The sequence below is a fragment of the Rhinatrema bivittatum genome, chromosome 5 (assembly GCF_901001135.1).
Source record: "Rhinatrema bivittatum chromosome 5, aRhiBiv1.1, whole genome shotgun sequence".
Classification (NCBI taxonomy): domain Eukaryota; kingdom Metazoa; phylum Chordata; class Amphibia; order Gymnophiona; family Rhinatrematidae; genus Rhinatrema; species Rhinatrema bivittatum.
This window is the reverse complement of record NC_042619.1, coordinates 50,779,021-50,796,619: the sequence shown is the minus strand read 5'-3', so window position 1 is coordinate 50,796,619 and position 17,599 is coordinate 50,779,021. Positions and strand designations below refer to the sequence as shown.

The window sequence follows — 17,599 nt, the reverse complement described above, 5'->3', positions numbered from 1 at the left end:
AACCTGGGGCTTGAAATATCTCTGTGCCTCATTACTATACTGTTAAACTGTTATACTTTGGCTTGGTAGTGAACCCTTAGATCGTGGTGAGAGCTGACTCCACCCACAGGGAGGAGCCCTGTGGGGACTCATCACGACAGGCAGAGCCTCAGCAATGATGGACCCAAGAAGCAATGAAGCTTTATTATATAGCAATGAGGAGTAGGCCCGTGGATTGGGCAATAATGCAAGTCCAGAGCAGAGAAGACTCAGTGATGATTTCTCCAGTAGTGGCCCGCAGCGCGGGGTAACCCGGGGAAATACCTCCTCTAGATGTCTTGTGTGCAGAGCGGCTTTGGTAGTGGTCTGCAGCGCGGGGTACGCCAAAGGATGATTTGCAGCTGGCACAGCGTAGTGTAGATCCGGTAGTGGCCTGCAGTGCGGGGTAAAGCAAATGTTGTTTACCTGTAACAGGTGTTTTCACAGGACGGCAGGATGTTAGTCCTCACATATGGGTGACATCACAGGATGGAGCCCAATCACAGAACACTTTTGTCAAAGTTTCCAGAACTTTGATTGGCCCCTACTGGGCATGCCCAGTATAGCCCTAACCCTGCAGCCAGCAGGGGTCCCCCTTCAGTCTTATTTAAAAGCTACAGGCAGTGCCGAAAAATAAAATAAAACATTACGAACCCAACACCGCGGGGCGGCGGGCAGGTTTCGTGAGGACTAACATCCTGCTGTCCTGTGAGAACACCTGTTACAGTTAAGCAACATTTGCTTTCTCACAGGACAAGCAGGATGGTAGTCCTCACATATGGGTGAGTACCGAGCTGAGGATGTCCAAGCATGCACCAAATGTACCCAGGTGTGCAAAGCACTAGGACTGGGATAAAATTTGGCCGAGGGCATCCTGAACCCTGTGTTGTACACAGGTTATGAAGGACAGACTGGCCAAAGATGGAATCTTGTCTTCCGGCTTTGTCCAAGCAATAGTGGGCTGCAAAGGTATGGAGAGAACGCCAGGTGGCAGCCCTGCAAATGTCAGGAAGCGGCACCGATCGTAGGTGTGCTACTGGCCCTCACAGAGTGTGCTTTAACATGGTCTTGAAATGGAATGCCCGCTTGCTGATAGCAAAAGGATATGCAGTCTGCCAACCAGGAGGAGAGAGTCTGCTTACCCATGGGTTTCCCTAACTTGATAAGATGGAAAGAAACAATTGAGTGCTTTCCCTGTGGGCAGCTGTACTGTCTAGGTAGAATGCTAGAGCCCGTTTACAGTCAAGGGTATGCAGAGCCTGTTCTCCTGGATTAGAATGGGGCCTGGGAAAAAAGGTAGGTAGTATTATGGATTGATTTAGATGAAAATCCGAACCTACCTTAGGTAAAAATTTAGGGTGAGTGCGGAGTACTGCCCAGTCCTGCAGAAGTTTAGTATAAGGCAGATAGGTAACTAGGGCCTGTAATTCACTAACTCTGCAAGCTGAAGTGATTGCCAGAAGGAAAATCACTTTCCATGTGAGATAGCAAAGATCACAGGAGTGAAGAGGCTCGAATGGTGGTTTCATGAGCCGACCCAAAACTAGGTTGAGGTCCCAAGAAGGGGCCGGAGGACGCAGTGGAGGCTTGAGGTGAAGCATGCCTTTCAGAAAATGTGTTACAAGGGTTGTACTGATATAGGAACATCCCCGACACCTTTCTGGAAGGCGGCTACCTCACTGACATGCATTCTGATGGAAGAAGTTTTTAGACCTGACTCTGATAAGTGCCAGAGATAGTCCAAAAACTTTGTGATTGGACACGTAAAGGGATCAAGGGACTGAGAAGAGCACCATGACGTAAACCTGTTCCATTTGTAAGAGTAAGAATTTCTCGTGGAAGGCTTCCGTGAAGCAATCAGGACACGGGAAACTGGTTCAGAAAGGTTAAGTGGCTGAAGGATTAACCTTTCAACATCCATGCCGTCAGGGACAAGGCTTGAAGATTGGGGTGGTGGAGGCACCTGTCGTTTTGACTGATCAGAAGCGGGTCCTTTTCTAAAGGAATGTGCCTATGAATGGAGAGATCCTGAAGTATTGGAAACCACACTTGGCGTGGCCAGTGAGGTGCTATCAGGATCATGGTTCCCTTGTCCTGACGTAACTTCACGAGAGTCTTCGAGAGAAGAGGAAGTGGAGGGAATGCATAAAGTAGACTGGTTGCCCACGAGAGGGAGAATGCGTCTCTGGGCTGAGAGTGTTTGCTGCGAATGAGAGAGCAGAAGTTCTCTACTTTGCGGTTTTGAGGAGACGCAAAGAGGTCTATCTGAGGATATCCCCATTGTTGGAAGATGGAGGTCGCTACTGAGGGGTTGAGAGTCCACTCGTGCAGTTCAAAGATGCGACTCAGCTTGTCTGCCAACACATTGTCCACTCCCGGCAACCAGGTGGCCCTGAGGTACATCGAATGGGAGAGGGCTTCCGCCCATATCTGTGCAGCTTCCTGACACAGAAGGAAGGAGCCAGTGCCTCCCTGTTTGTTGATGTACCACATGGCCACCTGGTTGTCTGTCTGGATCAGGATAACTTGATTTGAGAGGCAATCCTGAAATGCCCTGAGAGCATATCTGATTGCTCAAAGCTCCAGGAAATTTATTTGCTGTTTGGCTTCCTCTGGAGACCAAGATCCTTGTGTCTGCAGATTGGCCACATGGGATCCCCAGCCGAGGTTGGAAGCATCAGTGATGAGAGTTAATTGAGGGTCTGGAGCCTGAAAGGGCAAGCCTTGGAGGAGATTGTTCTGATTTCTCCATCGGGCGAGAGACTGACGGAGTGAGTCGGTTACGTGGACAATGGTCGAAAGGGGCTGAATGCTTTGATTCTATTGTGACCATAGAGTCCACTGCATGACTCTCATGGCCAAACGAGCCATTGGTGTGACTTGCACTGAGGATGCCATGTGTCCCAGGAGGATGAGAAAGTGGCGTGCAGTCGCGGAGTGCTGAGACTGCAACTGGTGAGCAAGAGACACGAGAGTGAGAGTTCGCTGTCAAGGTAGAAAAGCCTTTGCCTGCAAGGTGTCCAAGTCTGCCCCAATGAACAACAAGGTTTGAGATGGGACTAAAGAGGATTTGTTGTAATTGACGAGAAATCCTAATGAAATTAGAGTGTATAAGGTTAGATTGAGGGACGACAGAGCAGCTTGCTGAGTGGGAGCCCTGATTAACCAATCGTCTAGATAGGGGTAGACATGAACACCCTGAGTCCTTAGGAAGGCTGCAACCACTATGAGGCATTTCGTGAAGACTCATAGAGCAGATGCTAGGCCAAATAGAAGCACTCGGTACTGGTAGTGCTTGGGGCCTACTCAAAACCTCAGGTATTTGCGATGAGATGGAGTTATCACAATATGAGTGTATGCGTCCTGGAGGTCGAGAGAGCAGAGCCAGTCTCCTCTTTGTAGAAGAGGAAGAAGCGAGCCTAAAGTTACCATCTTCAACTTCTCTCGCTGGAGGTACTTGTTGAGGGCCCGTAGGTCCAGAATAGGACGAACGCCACCCGATTTTTGGGGGATTAAAAAGTACTGGGAATAGAATCCTAGGCCGTGCTGAGAGTAGGGTACGGGTTCTATTGCCTTGGACTGGAGAAGGAGGGAGACCTCCTGATCCAGAAGGATGGAGTGATCGGATGTTCTCCCCGTGGGTAGAGGTGGGGAGTCCGGTGGCACGGAGAGAAAGTTCAGATGGTAACCTTGAGCAATTATCACCAGTTCCCATTGGTCTGAGGTGATTGAGTGCCATATGTTGTTGAAGTGGCACAATTGACCTCCCAAGGGTATGTAAGGCAATGGAAGCTGGCTGTTGCTCTCTAGATAGAAGTCAAAAACCTGAAGCAGGACTTGGTTGAGGAGCTGCTTGTGGTTTTTGTTTCCTTGTCTGATGAGTGGGCTTTTTGAAAAGGTCTCGTGGAATGGGATCTGACTGGTGGCGGGTAGGACTTCTTCAGGTGGAAGAATGACTTTTTAGAGTCCTTTTGGAAGGGATGTTTTGAAGAGTAGTCAGAAGGTATCAGAGAGAGCTGTCTGAGAGTCTCATGATGGTCCTTAAGTTCCGCCACTGTCCGTTGAATCTGTTCTCCAAACAGATTATTTCCTACACAGGGTAGGTCAGATAACCTGTCTTGTACCTCAGGGCAAAGGTCGGAAGACTTGAGCTAGGCCCATCTCCTTGCCGAAATAGCTGCTGCAGATACTCTAATAGCAGTATCAAAGATATAGGATGATCTGATCTCATGCTTGCCTGCCTCAAACCCTTTGTTTACTAGGGTTTGGAGTTGGTCTTGAAATCTGCTTAAAAATGACCCTATCTGCTTAAAAATGACCCTATTGGTCAAGGAGACTTGAGATCCAAGATGGCTGCACGTTGAATGCAGGAGCGGAGTGCTTTTCTTTTGCAGCGTGGCTTAAAATTTTCTTCCATTTAATATCAAATTTATGCCTTCGAAGCGGAAAGGGAAGATAAGGGTCTATCCCTCTATTCCCCCACCAGCGTCAGCTATGCAGCAAGAAATCACCCGACACCTTAATTCACCAGGAATACCTCCAGGAGTCGAGGAAACCTTGGTGCAGGGGCTGGAGAGAGAAACCTCTGCGCCGGAGTCCAGACCTCAGACCAGCTCCGACGCGATCTTCAGTGCCGGTGTTGCAACACGACTCGTTCTGTGAGGGAACACCTTCCGGGTCTGTTGCAGTGAATACTTCGATACCCGCAGCCACACAGGCTTCGATATCTTCGGCGGAGGCCCCGGTTACACAGACCAGCATGGAGCCAGCATTAGCTGGCTTGGGAGAAGGGGCAGCTGGGGTAAGTAACTTTGGAAGCGACCTGCAGCTAACACAAGAAATTACCCTAGAATTTAACCCCCTAATGATCCCCGCCAGGCCTGAGGTCGTCTCTAATGCTGTGATATGGGACTTGCTGGTGGGGGTTGCGACTTCAATGAATACCTTGAGTAAGAAAGTTGAACTTTTAGCTTTACAGAATAACCAAATTTCTATGGAGTCACAAAGGAAAGTTGAAAATATTTCCAGCAAAGTTTCAACATTGGAAGTAAAAGAACGTGAAAATGAAAAATTTAAGGCTGCTGTGGTAAAAAAATAATGAATTTCTGACCAGAAGAGTGGAAACTCTTGAAAACGCCTCTCGTTCCTTAAATATTAGGATCTTAAATTTCCCTAGAATACTGGGTGAAACTCCCTATCTATCCTTCAAAAGATTTCTTCGAGAGATCCTATGTCTGCCAGAAGAAAATTTACCCTCGATTAATAAATGTTACTTTTTGCCAAGAACGGTAACAACACCTAACAGAATTAACCTTCAAGAAAATTTAACAGAAATCCTGGAAAGTTCAACATTTGAGGTTTTGGACAGAGCAACTCTACTGGTTTCCCTAATCTCAATGGCAGATGTACAAGTTATTATGAAAAACTATTTTAGGAAATTTCCAACTTCCTTTCTAAATGAAAATATAAAAATTTTCCCAGATCTTTCCTCTTTTACCCAAGAACGCCGTAGAGCTTTTTTAGCTCTACGACAAGAAGTAATTTCTCTAGGTTATACCTTCATGTTAAAATTCCCTTGTAAATGTCGGGTAAAGAGGGGGTCTGAAATATATATATTTTTTACTGTGGATCAACTAAAATCCTTTATTCAATCAAAAACTCCCACCACTTCCTCTCCCATAAATATAGAATAAATTGTTCCTGGTTTTGTGCATTTTTTGTTGGTAAGTTAATTTGCTAAATTTGAATACCTCTCTTAGTATATTTCTGGATCGTCTTGAATCTAACTATATTGATTTATGGATGTAATGGAAAGTCTTAATATATAACATATAAATTGGTTAGATGTTAATTTCAATGTATGTTTTATTTCCTTGACTTCCATTTTGATTTCTGTAATTGCAAAATATTACTTTTTTGTAATTTGAAAAATTTGACAAATAAAGATTTAAAAAAAAAAAAAATGACCCTATTATATTGGGTCATATAGAGCTGATAAGCGGCAATGCGGCAGATGAGCATTGATCCTTGGAAGACACGGCGACCAATGGCATCTAGAAACTTCTGTCCCTTGCCAGGAGGAAAAGAAGTGTGAGGCTTTGATCTTTTTGCTCTTTTCTGTGCGGATTCTACCACTACAGATTGGTGATCCAATTGAGGTTTTTGAAAACCTGGAGCTGACTGCACCAAATAGGTAGTGTCAGCTTTTCTGTGGACTGGAGCAATGGAGCCAGGATGTTCCCATTTCTTCTTGAGGAGATCCAGAAGAACCTGGTGGATAGGGATAGAGGTTATTTCCTTGGGAGCATCCAGGAATTGAAGCAACTCCATCATCTGATGTCTATCATCCTGTTTAGTCTGTAATTGGAAGGGAACCAATTCAGACATTTCCTTCACAAAATTTATAAAGGAAAGGCCCTCTGGAGGAAAACACTTTCTACTTTCAGTGGGTGAAAGTGGTGAAGGCAAATCATCAGTGTCTGGGGAGGAATCATCAGTCCAGGTATCATAGGGATCAGCACCTGTTCCTCTAGGAGCTAGAGGGGGACGGGGTGGTGGGATACCCAAGGATCCTGGTCTAGGCTCCGAAGGATTCGAAGGAATAATTGGAGACACCGATGAAGGCATCGAAGGCACCGGCGCAGGCATCGAGGGCATCGATGGATGGCTTGGTGGCGCCGATGGGCATATCGGCACCAATGGTTGGATCGATGGTGAGGGATGTATCGGCATCGATGGCTAAGGTAGAACTCCCGATGGAGGGATGCGGAACGGTGTTTCTCCTCCCGATGACAAAGCAAGCGGGAAGGGCACTGGAGCCATCGGTGACCCGGGGTCCATTGGTGGAAAAGCGGCAATGAGCGCTTCCATCCTGGAGAGCAACGCTGCCAGAATCGGGTCGGTGGTCAGTTCCACAATTGGTACCGGTGTCGGTACCGGAGGAACCTGGAGTCATTGCATCGCCTTGTCAAAGGCCTCCTGAACCATCCCGTCCAGTTCTTCTCAGAGACCTGGAGCAAGCAGCCCCGGCTCCGGAACAGAAGAAGGAGGCAGAGGCATAGCCGGAGGGACCACTGTTAAAGGCGGAGTCGCGGCTCCCGATACCCTGTCAGGTGAGGGTTGCCTCGGTGACCTGGTCGCCGAAAAGGTTGGTGCATTTTCTGGATGGGGTTTCTTCGACGGCGGCTCGGACAATGGTGAGGTCGATGATTTCACTCCCTTGATGGTCCGAGACTTTCGATGTCGATGGCGATGTTTGTCTCTGCGATCCCCTTGGTCCTGAGAGGGAGTAGAGGGTGTCGAAGGCCGAGATGTCGTCAATGCTGGACGGTCACCGGCCGGGGGTCGATGCTGGCGCGAAGTTGACGGAGCCGGTTCTGACGACGTCGATGCAATGGACGGAGTCGGGGTTTGAGCACGGAAGAGAAGTTCCATCTTCTCCATTCTGGCCTTGCAACCTTTTGGTGTCATTAGGGCACATTTGGAGCAGGTCAAGACATCGTGCTCTTGTCCAAGACACATTACACAGACTTTATGGGGGTCTGTGATGGACATGGTGCGATTACAGTCCGGGCACTGAAGGAACCCTGACGCCATGTCCATGGAAAAAAATTGAGCCGTGGTACAGTCGACGGCCAGTACACCGCGAGGGCCAAACTCGACGGTAATCGACGAAGAACAGGCAAAAACTTACCTGAGTACCATGGCTTGGAAAAGTTAAATTTGCCCCACAGGGACCCCTGTGGGGCAAATTAACTTTTAGTAATTCCGTGAGGAAAATTCCAATCAGGAATCTCTGCAAAGCTCCTTAACCACGAGACTACTGCTGCGCGGAAAAAAGAAGACTGAAGGGTCTGGCTCGGCGGCATCGATGGCTGAGGGTTAGTGCCATGCTGGGCATGCCCAGTAGGGGCCAGTCAAAGTTCTGGAAACTTTGACAAAAGTGTTTCGTGATTGGGCTCCATCCTGTGATGTCACCCATATGTGAGGACTACCATCCTGCTTGTCCTGTGAGAAATATCATTTCCAGGAGTGGCTTTCATATGAATCTCTCAAAGCAGAAAGCTATCCTGGACTGGCCTCAACCCGTGGCACTTAGGAGACTACAGCACTTTCTTGATTTGCAAACTATTATAGACAATTCATACCTAGGTATTCCTCTCTCACAACCACCTTTACCACTCTGACCAAAAAGGGTACAGATACTCGCCACCAGAGCCTTCCAGTCCCTCAAGCGAGCACTCTCTCAAAGACCTTGTCTGAGACATCCAGACCCCATTTGGTCTTTTGTCGTGAAGATAGATGCGTGTACCCATGGGTAAGGGCTGTCATCATCCAACATAATGACATAGGTACTTTCCTACCATGTTCCTTCTTCTCCAAGAAGTTTTCTTCGGCAGAGAGAAACTATAAGATCAGGGATTGGGAGCTCCTTGCTGTGAAACTGTCACTAGAAGAATGGCATTATCTTCTGGAAAGAGCCAGACATCAGATCACTCTCCTTACTTATCACAAAACCCTGCAATAATTGAACAGATGTGGCAGCTCAACCCATGGAAGGCCAGATGGTCACTGTTCTTTAATCGTTTCAATTTTGAGCTTCGCTATCGACCAGCAGTGAAGAACCAGCAGGCAGACGCTCTCGCAAGCTCCTTCCAGATGGAGGATATCCCAGAGCCTCCTTGTCACAGTTGCAGCTACCCCAATACAGCCCGGGAAGACAGTAGTACTTAAGCGACTTCATGAAAAGGTATTGAAATGGGAACACAACTTGCACATAGCAGGATAACCCAGAGTTGCTCACACTCTAGAACTCCTTCTTTACTACTACTGGTGACCCCTGATAAAGGTAGACATAAAATATTACCTGCAGTCCTGTCCTACCTGTGTCCAGCACAAGAGCTCTTGTGCCCGACCTTGGGGGCTGTTATAGCCATTGCCAGCCCTCGATGAACCCTGGACCCATTTGTCCACTGATTTCATCATGGATCTCTTTCTCTCTAAAGGCCACACTACAATATGGGTTGTGGTGGACAGATTCTCGAAGATTGTTCATTTCACGCCACTCCCTGGATTACCATCTGCACAAGAATTGGCCTGTCTTTTCATGCAGCACATTTTTCACTTTCATGGATTCCCCTCTCATATGCTTTCTGACTGAGGCATCCAATTCACAGGCAGATTCTGAAGAAGTCTCTGCAAAAGGTTCTGAATCACACTAGACTTTACCTCTGTCTACCACCCCCAAAGAAATGGACAAATAGAAAGGATGAAACAGGTCCTTAAAAGCTTCTTGAGGCTATAGGTCAACGAGTGAGAAGATATTGGGCTACTTTTCTCTCACAATAATCACATTGGCAGTTCTATGGGCTCACCCCCCTTTCGAGATTGTCTATGGCAAGCACCCCGGGTCCTGCTTCCTGTACCACTTACTCTACCTTGTCCAGCAGCCAATACTTCCAGTCAAAACCTCAAGAACCTGTGGCAGAGAACAAACCAGCAGCTCACACTGGCAGCCAGACATTTCCAGGAACAAGTGGATAAGAAAAGATGCCCAGTTCTTCAATTCAAACCTGGGGAGTTAGTGTGGCTCAAAACGCCGAATCTGTAACTCAGAATATCCTTGATGAGATTTGCACCCAGATTCATTGGACTATTCCCTATCCTGCAAAAAAGTGGACATGTAATTTATAAGCTGAAATTGCTGCCCATGTTAAAAATACACAATGTATTCCACAACTCACTGCTGAAACCATTGATCCCCTCCTGGCCATCACAATGACTACCGAAATCCACGGAAACTGTCTCTGAGTCAGATACAGACTTTAAAGAACAAAATATCTTAGACTCCAGAAAACAGCAGAACCAAGAGAAGTACCTCATTTCTTGGAAGAATTATGGACCCAAAGAAAATTTGTGGGAGCCAGCATTCAATATTCAGCCCCACCCCACCCCCCACACACAACTACTGAGAGAATTCCACTAGTACTACTCCCAGAAGCCAAAACCTAGGTGATGGTGTTCAAGGGGGGACTGTTATGTTTGTCCGGTCGCAAGGAAATGTCGTAACCGGCCACATTCACCCGGATCATCACCAGGCTGCCTGACGAGGTGAAGATGCCACCAGCTGCAATTCTCCCTGCCATGCCGACACTGCCTTTAGGTGCATGCACACATTGTGCACCAGCCTTTGGAGGCCCCGTAGCATGAATCCCCGCCAGTGATTTGTCTTCTTAAATGCCCATCGCACTCCCCAGCATCGCCTCAGCAATGGGTCTCCTGTCTAGCAGTGCATATTGCCTCAGCATTCATCTTGTCCTTGTTTGCCTTGCCTCCTGTCTCCAGCCCAGCCCAGCCTTGCCTCATCTCTTTCAGCCCAGCTTTGGCTTGTCTCTTTGGTATTTATTTATTTATTTATTTAAAGAATTTATATACCGGGGTTCCTGTATAGTATACATATCACCCCGGTTTACAAGGAACCATAACTATCGCTAAGGAACCGTAACTATCGCTTCATTTAGCGGTTTACATTGAACATTTAGTGGTTTACATTGAACATTTAGCGGTTTACATTGAACATAGTTAATTTGAGAAAACATAATAAAACATAAATAAACATAAATAAACATAAATAAACATAAAATAGTTAATTTGAGAAAAAGTATATAATATGGTTAACCAGTTAATAACTAAAAAGCAGGTTAATAAGTAAATAAGTAAGTAAATAACATTGAACTTGATAGAATCTGGTAACAGGATAAAATATAGTGTTGCATATGTTTAAGTACAGTATTTCCGTGCCCCATCCGAGCCCCAGTATTTCCGTGCCCCAGTATTTCCGTGCCCCATCAGTCCCTCTTGTCTCGTTCCTGTCTCTCCCTCAGACTGACTTCTGATACTGACCTTAGCCTGGACCTCGATCACTCTTGCCTGCTGTCTGCCACTGACCCTAGCCTGGACCTCGATTACTCTTGCCTGCCATCTGCCACTGATCTTAACCTGGATCTCGACCACTCTTTCTTGCTGCCTGCCACTGATCCTGGCAGTGTGTGATACTGAAGCGAGAGACTGAGTGGGAATACCACTAGCACCGAGGGCCCTGGAGACTTTGTATTCTTCTCCACCGGATTAGACCTGGCCTCCTAGTGGCCTACTACTGTGGTGAAATCAGGAAGAGAGAGAGATGGTCTGGGACAGTTCTGGAATTACTGTGACACTTGTATTAGGGACTTTAAAGCCAAGAGAGGGTTACAGAACTAAGGTTACAGGTTATGGAAAGGACAATATTAGGGACATGTCTCAAGAAAAACAGTGAGCATGAGACCCGCCCCCTTGTGATGTCATCCAGCCCAGCGTCGAGCCGGTAAACGGCGCCATTCCACCTGGCACCGAGGCGGAGGGGGCTGCCCACCAGCAACGGGCACTTTTGAGATGCTTCACTGAAGAGAAAAGCTCAAAAAAATGAAAAAAAAAATCAGCTTTAAAATGTGAATGGAGATCGCTATGAAGAAAAACAGTGAGCATTAGACCCGCCCCTTGTGATGTCATCCAGCTCAGCGTCGAGCCGGTAAACGGCGCCATTCCACCTGGCATCATGTGCCGGGCGTCGCGCTCCGAAGGGGCACTCCCCTTTGTGCACCCCTTCGTGCAACCCTTGGTGCTACCTTTTTTTCGGGGTTTTTTTTTTTCTTTTTAACTTCTATGTTTCTTCCACTTTTGTTTACTTTCTCTTTTTTCATAGTTGTTATCCTTTGTTAACAATTTTCATTGTTATTAATGTTAAATGTATTTGACAAAGGTAACTTTTTTCCTGCATCTCCTGTTTTAATGTAAACCGGTATGATTTGTATATTATACAAGAATGTCGGTATATAAAAATAAAAAATAAATAAATAAATAAGTTTGGTACGGGTATATATTTTCCCTGTTCAGGTTTCATTTCTGGCCAGGTGGCAGGCTACCACATTCTTTGCTGCTATAGCTATTGTTTCTTCTCTTTCCCAAGGGTTATAAAGAGTTTTTCCTGCTCATTCTTTTCTGGGAAGTCTTTGATTTTCTTTGTCGGCTTTGGGGAATGTGCATCTCTGATATCTTTGTATTTTTCACAGCACAGGGGGAAATGCATTTCTGTTTCTATTTCTCCAGTGTTGCGTTACAGAATCTGGCCTTTTGGGGATTTTCAGTTTAGTTTTTGTCCGCATCTTTCTATTTCTAGTCTGTGGTCACTAATTCTGGATTTGATGAAGGATATTAAGAAATGCTGAAAATAGTGAGAAAGTAAAGGTAAAACTGATCATCACATAGGATTTGAAATATTGCAGCAGATAAGGAAAATGGACAGACTAGATTGGCTTTGAGGTTTTAGATTTGATGCCAGTTTATATGCTGCTGTTTTAAATAAAGACCAACTCAGACTATGTGGTTATCAAAAATCATTTGAATTTACAAAACTTTGTAAGTCTTCACACCCTTGCACATCTTTCACATTATGCTGCCTAAAAATACAAATCCAAATGACATACACAGCAAAAATGAAGGTGCAGAAGAGGAGAGGTACACACAATGGAGAACCCACAATATACCAAAGTGTAACGCAAAAATACATAAGGATCCTTAAACTTGAAAAGATGAATCAGTCAATATAATAGGTGCCAAGTGACACAAATCTTGAATGTAGGTGAAATACAGGTAGGTCCCGGGACACAGACCATGTTTTGCCACTCCAGCTGCATCGGGAGGGACAAGAACCCAAAACTATAATAAATAGAGAAATAAAAACAAGGATCCAGAATTAAATAAATACAGTAAGGCTACATAAAAACTCCAATGTATAAGAAACAATGTAAGAGAACGTACCTAGTAGTTAAACATGTGGCATAAATAATGACATGGCTTAGCGTCTCCGGGTCGCTGAAATAGAAATATAAACAACAGTGCTACATAGAGTATGAGTAATGGATCCCAATATAAAGGGGCACCACCCGTGTTTTGCCACATGGGCTGCGTTGGGAGAGACAGAAGCCCAAAAATTAAACAGTGAGACCTGTGGTCTGGGTGTGATGAATATGTTATGGAACCCTGCGGAGGGGATTCAGGTGAACTTGCAACCACTTAAATAAATACAGCAGTAGAACAAGCAGTCTTTCGGCAGAGATACTCAGGGCGGGCCTCTGGACTGATCTGTGGTATTACAGGAACGAAAATTAGCAGGTAAGAACCAAATTTTCCTTTCTTGAACATACCATATCAGTCCAGACAAGCGGGATGTACCAAAGCCCTCTTATACTGGGCCAGCTCGAAGAACACTCGAAGAACACTCTCCCCAAAAGGGGCCATCTCCGGAGCCCGCACATCCAAACGATAATGCTTGGTAAAAGTGTGCAATGAGGACCACACCACAGCTCTATAGATCTCCTGTGGAGAAACCAGCTGACACTCAGCCCAAGACGTTGCCTGAGCTCGAGTCGAATGTGCTCTAAGCCCCACTGGAACCGCTCTTCTTTACATTATCTTAAGACTGGAAATCCAGTCAATAACCTAAAAGAGAGGATTGGTATAGAAAAAAGCCACTACAGCTGCATATGAAAAAGTAATTTCTAAGTTAAATGATGAGCTGCATATATTTTATATTTGGGCTTCTTTTCTTAGAAGTGATGAGTTTCACTTAAGAAATAACCAAGCCCTTGTGGACCAATAACTGATGTCATGGATTAATTAATATTGGACACTTTCTCCATCCCCCTTTTCTAGTTTTATTTTCTTTGGTCTTTAGACTTTAGGATTCACTAATAGTTTCTTTTACTAAAGTGGACTGAGTAAATTAAAGAAGATCTGATTATCAAAGAGGTATGTTATGCAAATATTCTCAATAATAATAATATTGAATAAACTAGCTAATAATGGGCACAAGACATGACTGTCCTGGTGGTTTCTCTTTACTACACTGAAGTCTGCCAGACTACTAGTGGCAAACGTTATTGCAAATTATTTTAAAAAAAGATACGTGGCATTGCTGCTTTACTCTCCAGTCTCTTTTGGGATCCTGTGACTACTTTTTCAGAATGGTCAAAAAATAAAAGTGAACACATGAAAATAGTTAAAACTAAAATATGATATATTAAGGAACAGACCAAAATCTCACAAAGAAATATGAACTGCAGTCAGTTAACAAAAGTAGGACATCACTTAGCAACATTGATCAGTCTTACTTGGCACTGCAGCATTTGAAGCTGCCCTTCATAGTTTTGGGCCATTTCACACCGAGACTTTTCCACATCATCCAATTTGTGGTGTAGGATCTCCATCTAAAATTGCAAATTATATTTATATGAATTATAGATTATTCCTGTGGAAAAGAAATATGTCTCAACCTATCATTTTGAAAATGTATAAAAGTTTGGATTGTTGGAAGAAACACATTAAAAGACATTGTCTTCTTAGAGTTGCTTACAACTTCTCTGAAAGACAAATCAGAGATCTACAATCTTGTTTGGAATGGATACTGACTCATATATACTGCCAGGTGAACATGACAATCACCAGATCCCCTTCAAGCAAACTCTCACTGACTAAGAACATAAGAACATGCCATACTGGGTCAGACCAAGGGTCCATCAAGCCCAGCATCCTGTTTTCAACAGTGGCCAATCAAGGCCATAAGAACCTGGCAAGTACCCAAAAACTAAGTCTGCTTCATATTACTGTAGCTAGTAATAGCAATGGCGGCTATTTTCTAAGTCAACTTAATTAATAGCAGGTAATGGACTTCTCCTCCAAAAACTTATCCAAACATTTTTTAAACCCAGCTACACTAACTGCACTAACCACATCCTCTGGCAACAAATTCCAGAGTTTAATTGGGCGTTGAGTAAAAAAGAACTTTCTCCGATTAGTTTTAAATGTGCTACGTGCTAACTTCATGGAGTGCCCCCTAGACTTTCTATTATCCGAAAGAATAAATAACTGATTCACATTTACCCGTTCTAGACCTCTCACGATTTTAAACACCTCTATCATATCCCCCCTCAATCGTCTCTTCTCCAAGCTGAAAAGTCCTAACCTCTTTAGTCTTTCCTCATAGGGGAATTGTTCCATTACCTTTATCATTTTGGTCGCTCTTCTCTGTACCTTCTCCATCACAACTATATCTTTTTTGAGATGCAGCGCCCAGAATTGTACACAGTATTCAAGGTGCGGTCTCACCACTATTTTTCCCAGCACTGAAGTCAGGCTCACTGGTCTATAGTTACCTGGATCGCCCCTGGAACCTTTTTTAAATATTGGGGTTACATTGGCCACCCTCCAGTCTTCAGGTACAATAGATGATTTTAATGATAGGTTACAAATTTTAACTAATAGATAAGAAATTTTCAATCAGACAATGGAATTACCAACTTTTTTCCCTAAACCACATGCAAACGATAGGGAAAAACTACTGCACACACTAGATTGTAAAAGAGCTTTAACACACTACAAAGAAAGGACAAACTCGGACTCCTGGGTTTCTCAACTCTTTGTTTCCTTCGACCCGAAGGCACCTGGATTATCAGTGGCTAAACGCACCATCTCCAGTTGGATAGCGCAGTGCATCAAATTCTGCTATAACAAACAGAATTTACAATTACATTCGACTCCTAAAGCTCACCAAGTTAGGGCAGTAGCAGCCTCCTTGGCACACCTGAAGAATGTACAACCCATAGACATTTGCAAGGCAGCTACATAGTCATCACTGCATACCTTCACATCTCACTACTGCCTTGACCAGCAAGCAGCCACTGATGCGACAATAGGGCAAGCAGTACTGCAATCTCTATCCTCCAATACACGGTGACTGCCACACTGTCAAAGATCACATGCAAACACACATATCATAAATCACGTGATCGGGAGCTTGGGACTCCCATGACAGCATGGCTAATTCAGCCCTGCTATTGACGGGAAAAAGCAAGTTTGCTTACCGTAAACGATGTTTCCGTAGATAGCAGGATGAATTAGCCATGCTGACCCACCCTCCTCCCTGGCAGTCACCTGGTCTTCGACTACACTACAGCTTAATCACAGACTGAGGAGATTCCGTTACTTTCCTGCGTGGGAACACACGCGCAGCCGCAGAGAGCAAAGCTCTGTACTCTGCTTTGACAAGCTCCGCCTCCCGGACCTGATTGACAGATCCCATGACAGCATGGCTAATTCATCCTGCTATCTACGGAAACATCGTTTACGGTAAGCATACTTGCTTTTATCAATATTAATTACAAGTTCCATTTGTGTCAGTAGTTGTTTTATAATGCTTAGGTACATGTTGGCTAGGTTTAATGTTTTCTCTAGAGTGTCCTCTATGGGTAGAATTAGTTGAATGTCGTCAGCGTAAATGTAGTGTATAATTCCTAGCCCTGCAAGTAAGTGGCATAATGGCAGCATGTATATGTTAAAGAGGGTCGCAGATAGGGCTGATCCCTGTGGAACTCCTGTTTTGAGATTAATTTTTTCTGATAATGTGTTGTTGATCTGAACTTGGAAAAACCTGTTTTTTAGATATGATCTGGACCATTTTAATGTTAGGCCATGTACTCCGATTTCTTCCAGTCTATTTAGTAGTATTTTATGGTTTACTGTGTCAAAGGCTGCTGATAGGTCAAGCATGTAATTACTTAAAGACTCAAAAATCGATAGTATAGCACTATGAAAGTTCATGGAACCTTTTCTTACATTACTCAATAATTGAAACTTGAAAAAAAAGGATTAAATCAACACATCCATCATTTAATAACAGCTGCTTGTAGAAATATGTCTCAGTCCCCTGACATGGACCGTGTTTCGCCACATGGGCTGCGTCGGGAGGGACAGAAGCCCAAAAATTAAACAGTGAGACCTGTGGTCTGGGTGTGATGAATATGTTATGGAACCCTGTGGAGGGGATTCAGGTGAACTTGCAACCACTTAAAGATTTCAACAGTATCTCCTAAGAGCAATTTTTCAAAGTGAACCTGGGGTGCAGGAGATGCTAGTGAACTAATCCAAGTCGAAACAGTCTCCACAGGGTTCCATAACATATTCATCACACTCACACCACAGGTCTCACTGTTTAATTTTGTCTAAGAAAAGAAAAGGTTCCATGAACTTTCATAGCGCTATACTATCGATTTTTGTGGCTTATACCAATTTGTATACCGCTCATCGCCTCCATTTTTATTAGCTATTACTTAAAGACTGTCATGTAAATTGTGTTATTTTGACCAACATAAAGTTTGCAGAATTTTAAGTTTTGTGCCCCCCAGGAGTAATCTACTAAGATTAAATTTGCTTCCTTGAGCTAATGCCTTTTTGAGAATTTATGTACCCACCAGGTTTCTATGTTTAGCTCTTAGAGGCCTTCTCGATGTCCCTTTGCACAGAATGGCCCGTCTAAATGAAACTCAGGGAAAAGGATTTCTTGATGGCAGTACCAGAATTGTGGAACTCTTTACCCATGGAATTGAGGCTGATACATGCTCTAAGCATTTTAAATCTTTGCTTAAGAACATAAGAAATTGCCACGCTGGGTCAGACCAAGGGTCCATTAAGCCCAGCATCCTGTTTCCAA

At 44.5% G+C, this 17,599-nt stretch overlaps 1 protein-coding gene across 3 annotated transcripts in view; it reads right to left on the bottom strand.

The window, feature by feature from the left end:
* DEUP1 (deuterosome assembly protein 1) overlaps positions 1-17,599 on the bottom strand; it is a 395,279-nt gene that overhangs the window by 300,951 nt on the left and 76,729 nt on the right. For all 3 annotated transcript variants that reach the window (XM_029602319.1, XM_029602316.1, XM_029602317.1), the window contains exon 4: positions 14,226-14,321. In XM_029602319.1, the coding sequence (XP_029458179.1) occupies positions 14,226-14,321 (96 nt within the window). The remainder of the gene's footprint in view (positions 1-14,225; positions 14,322-17,599) is intronic.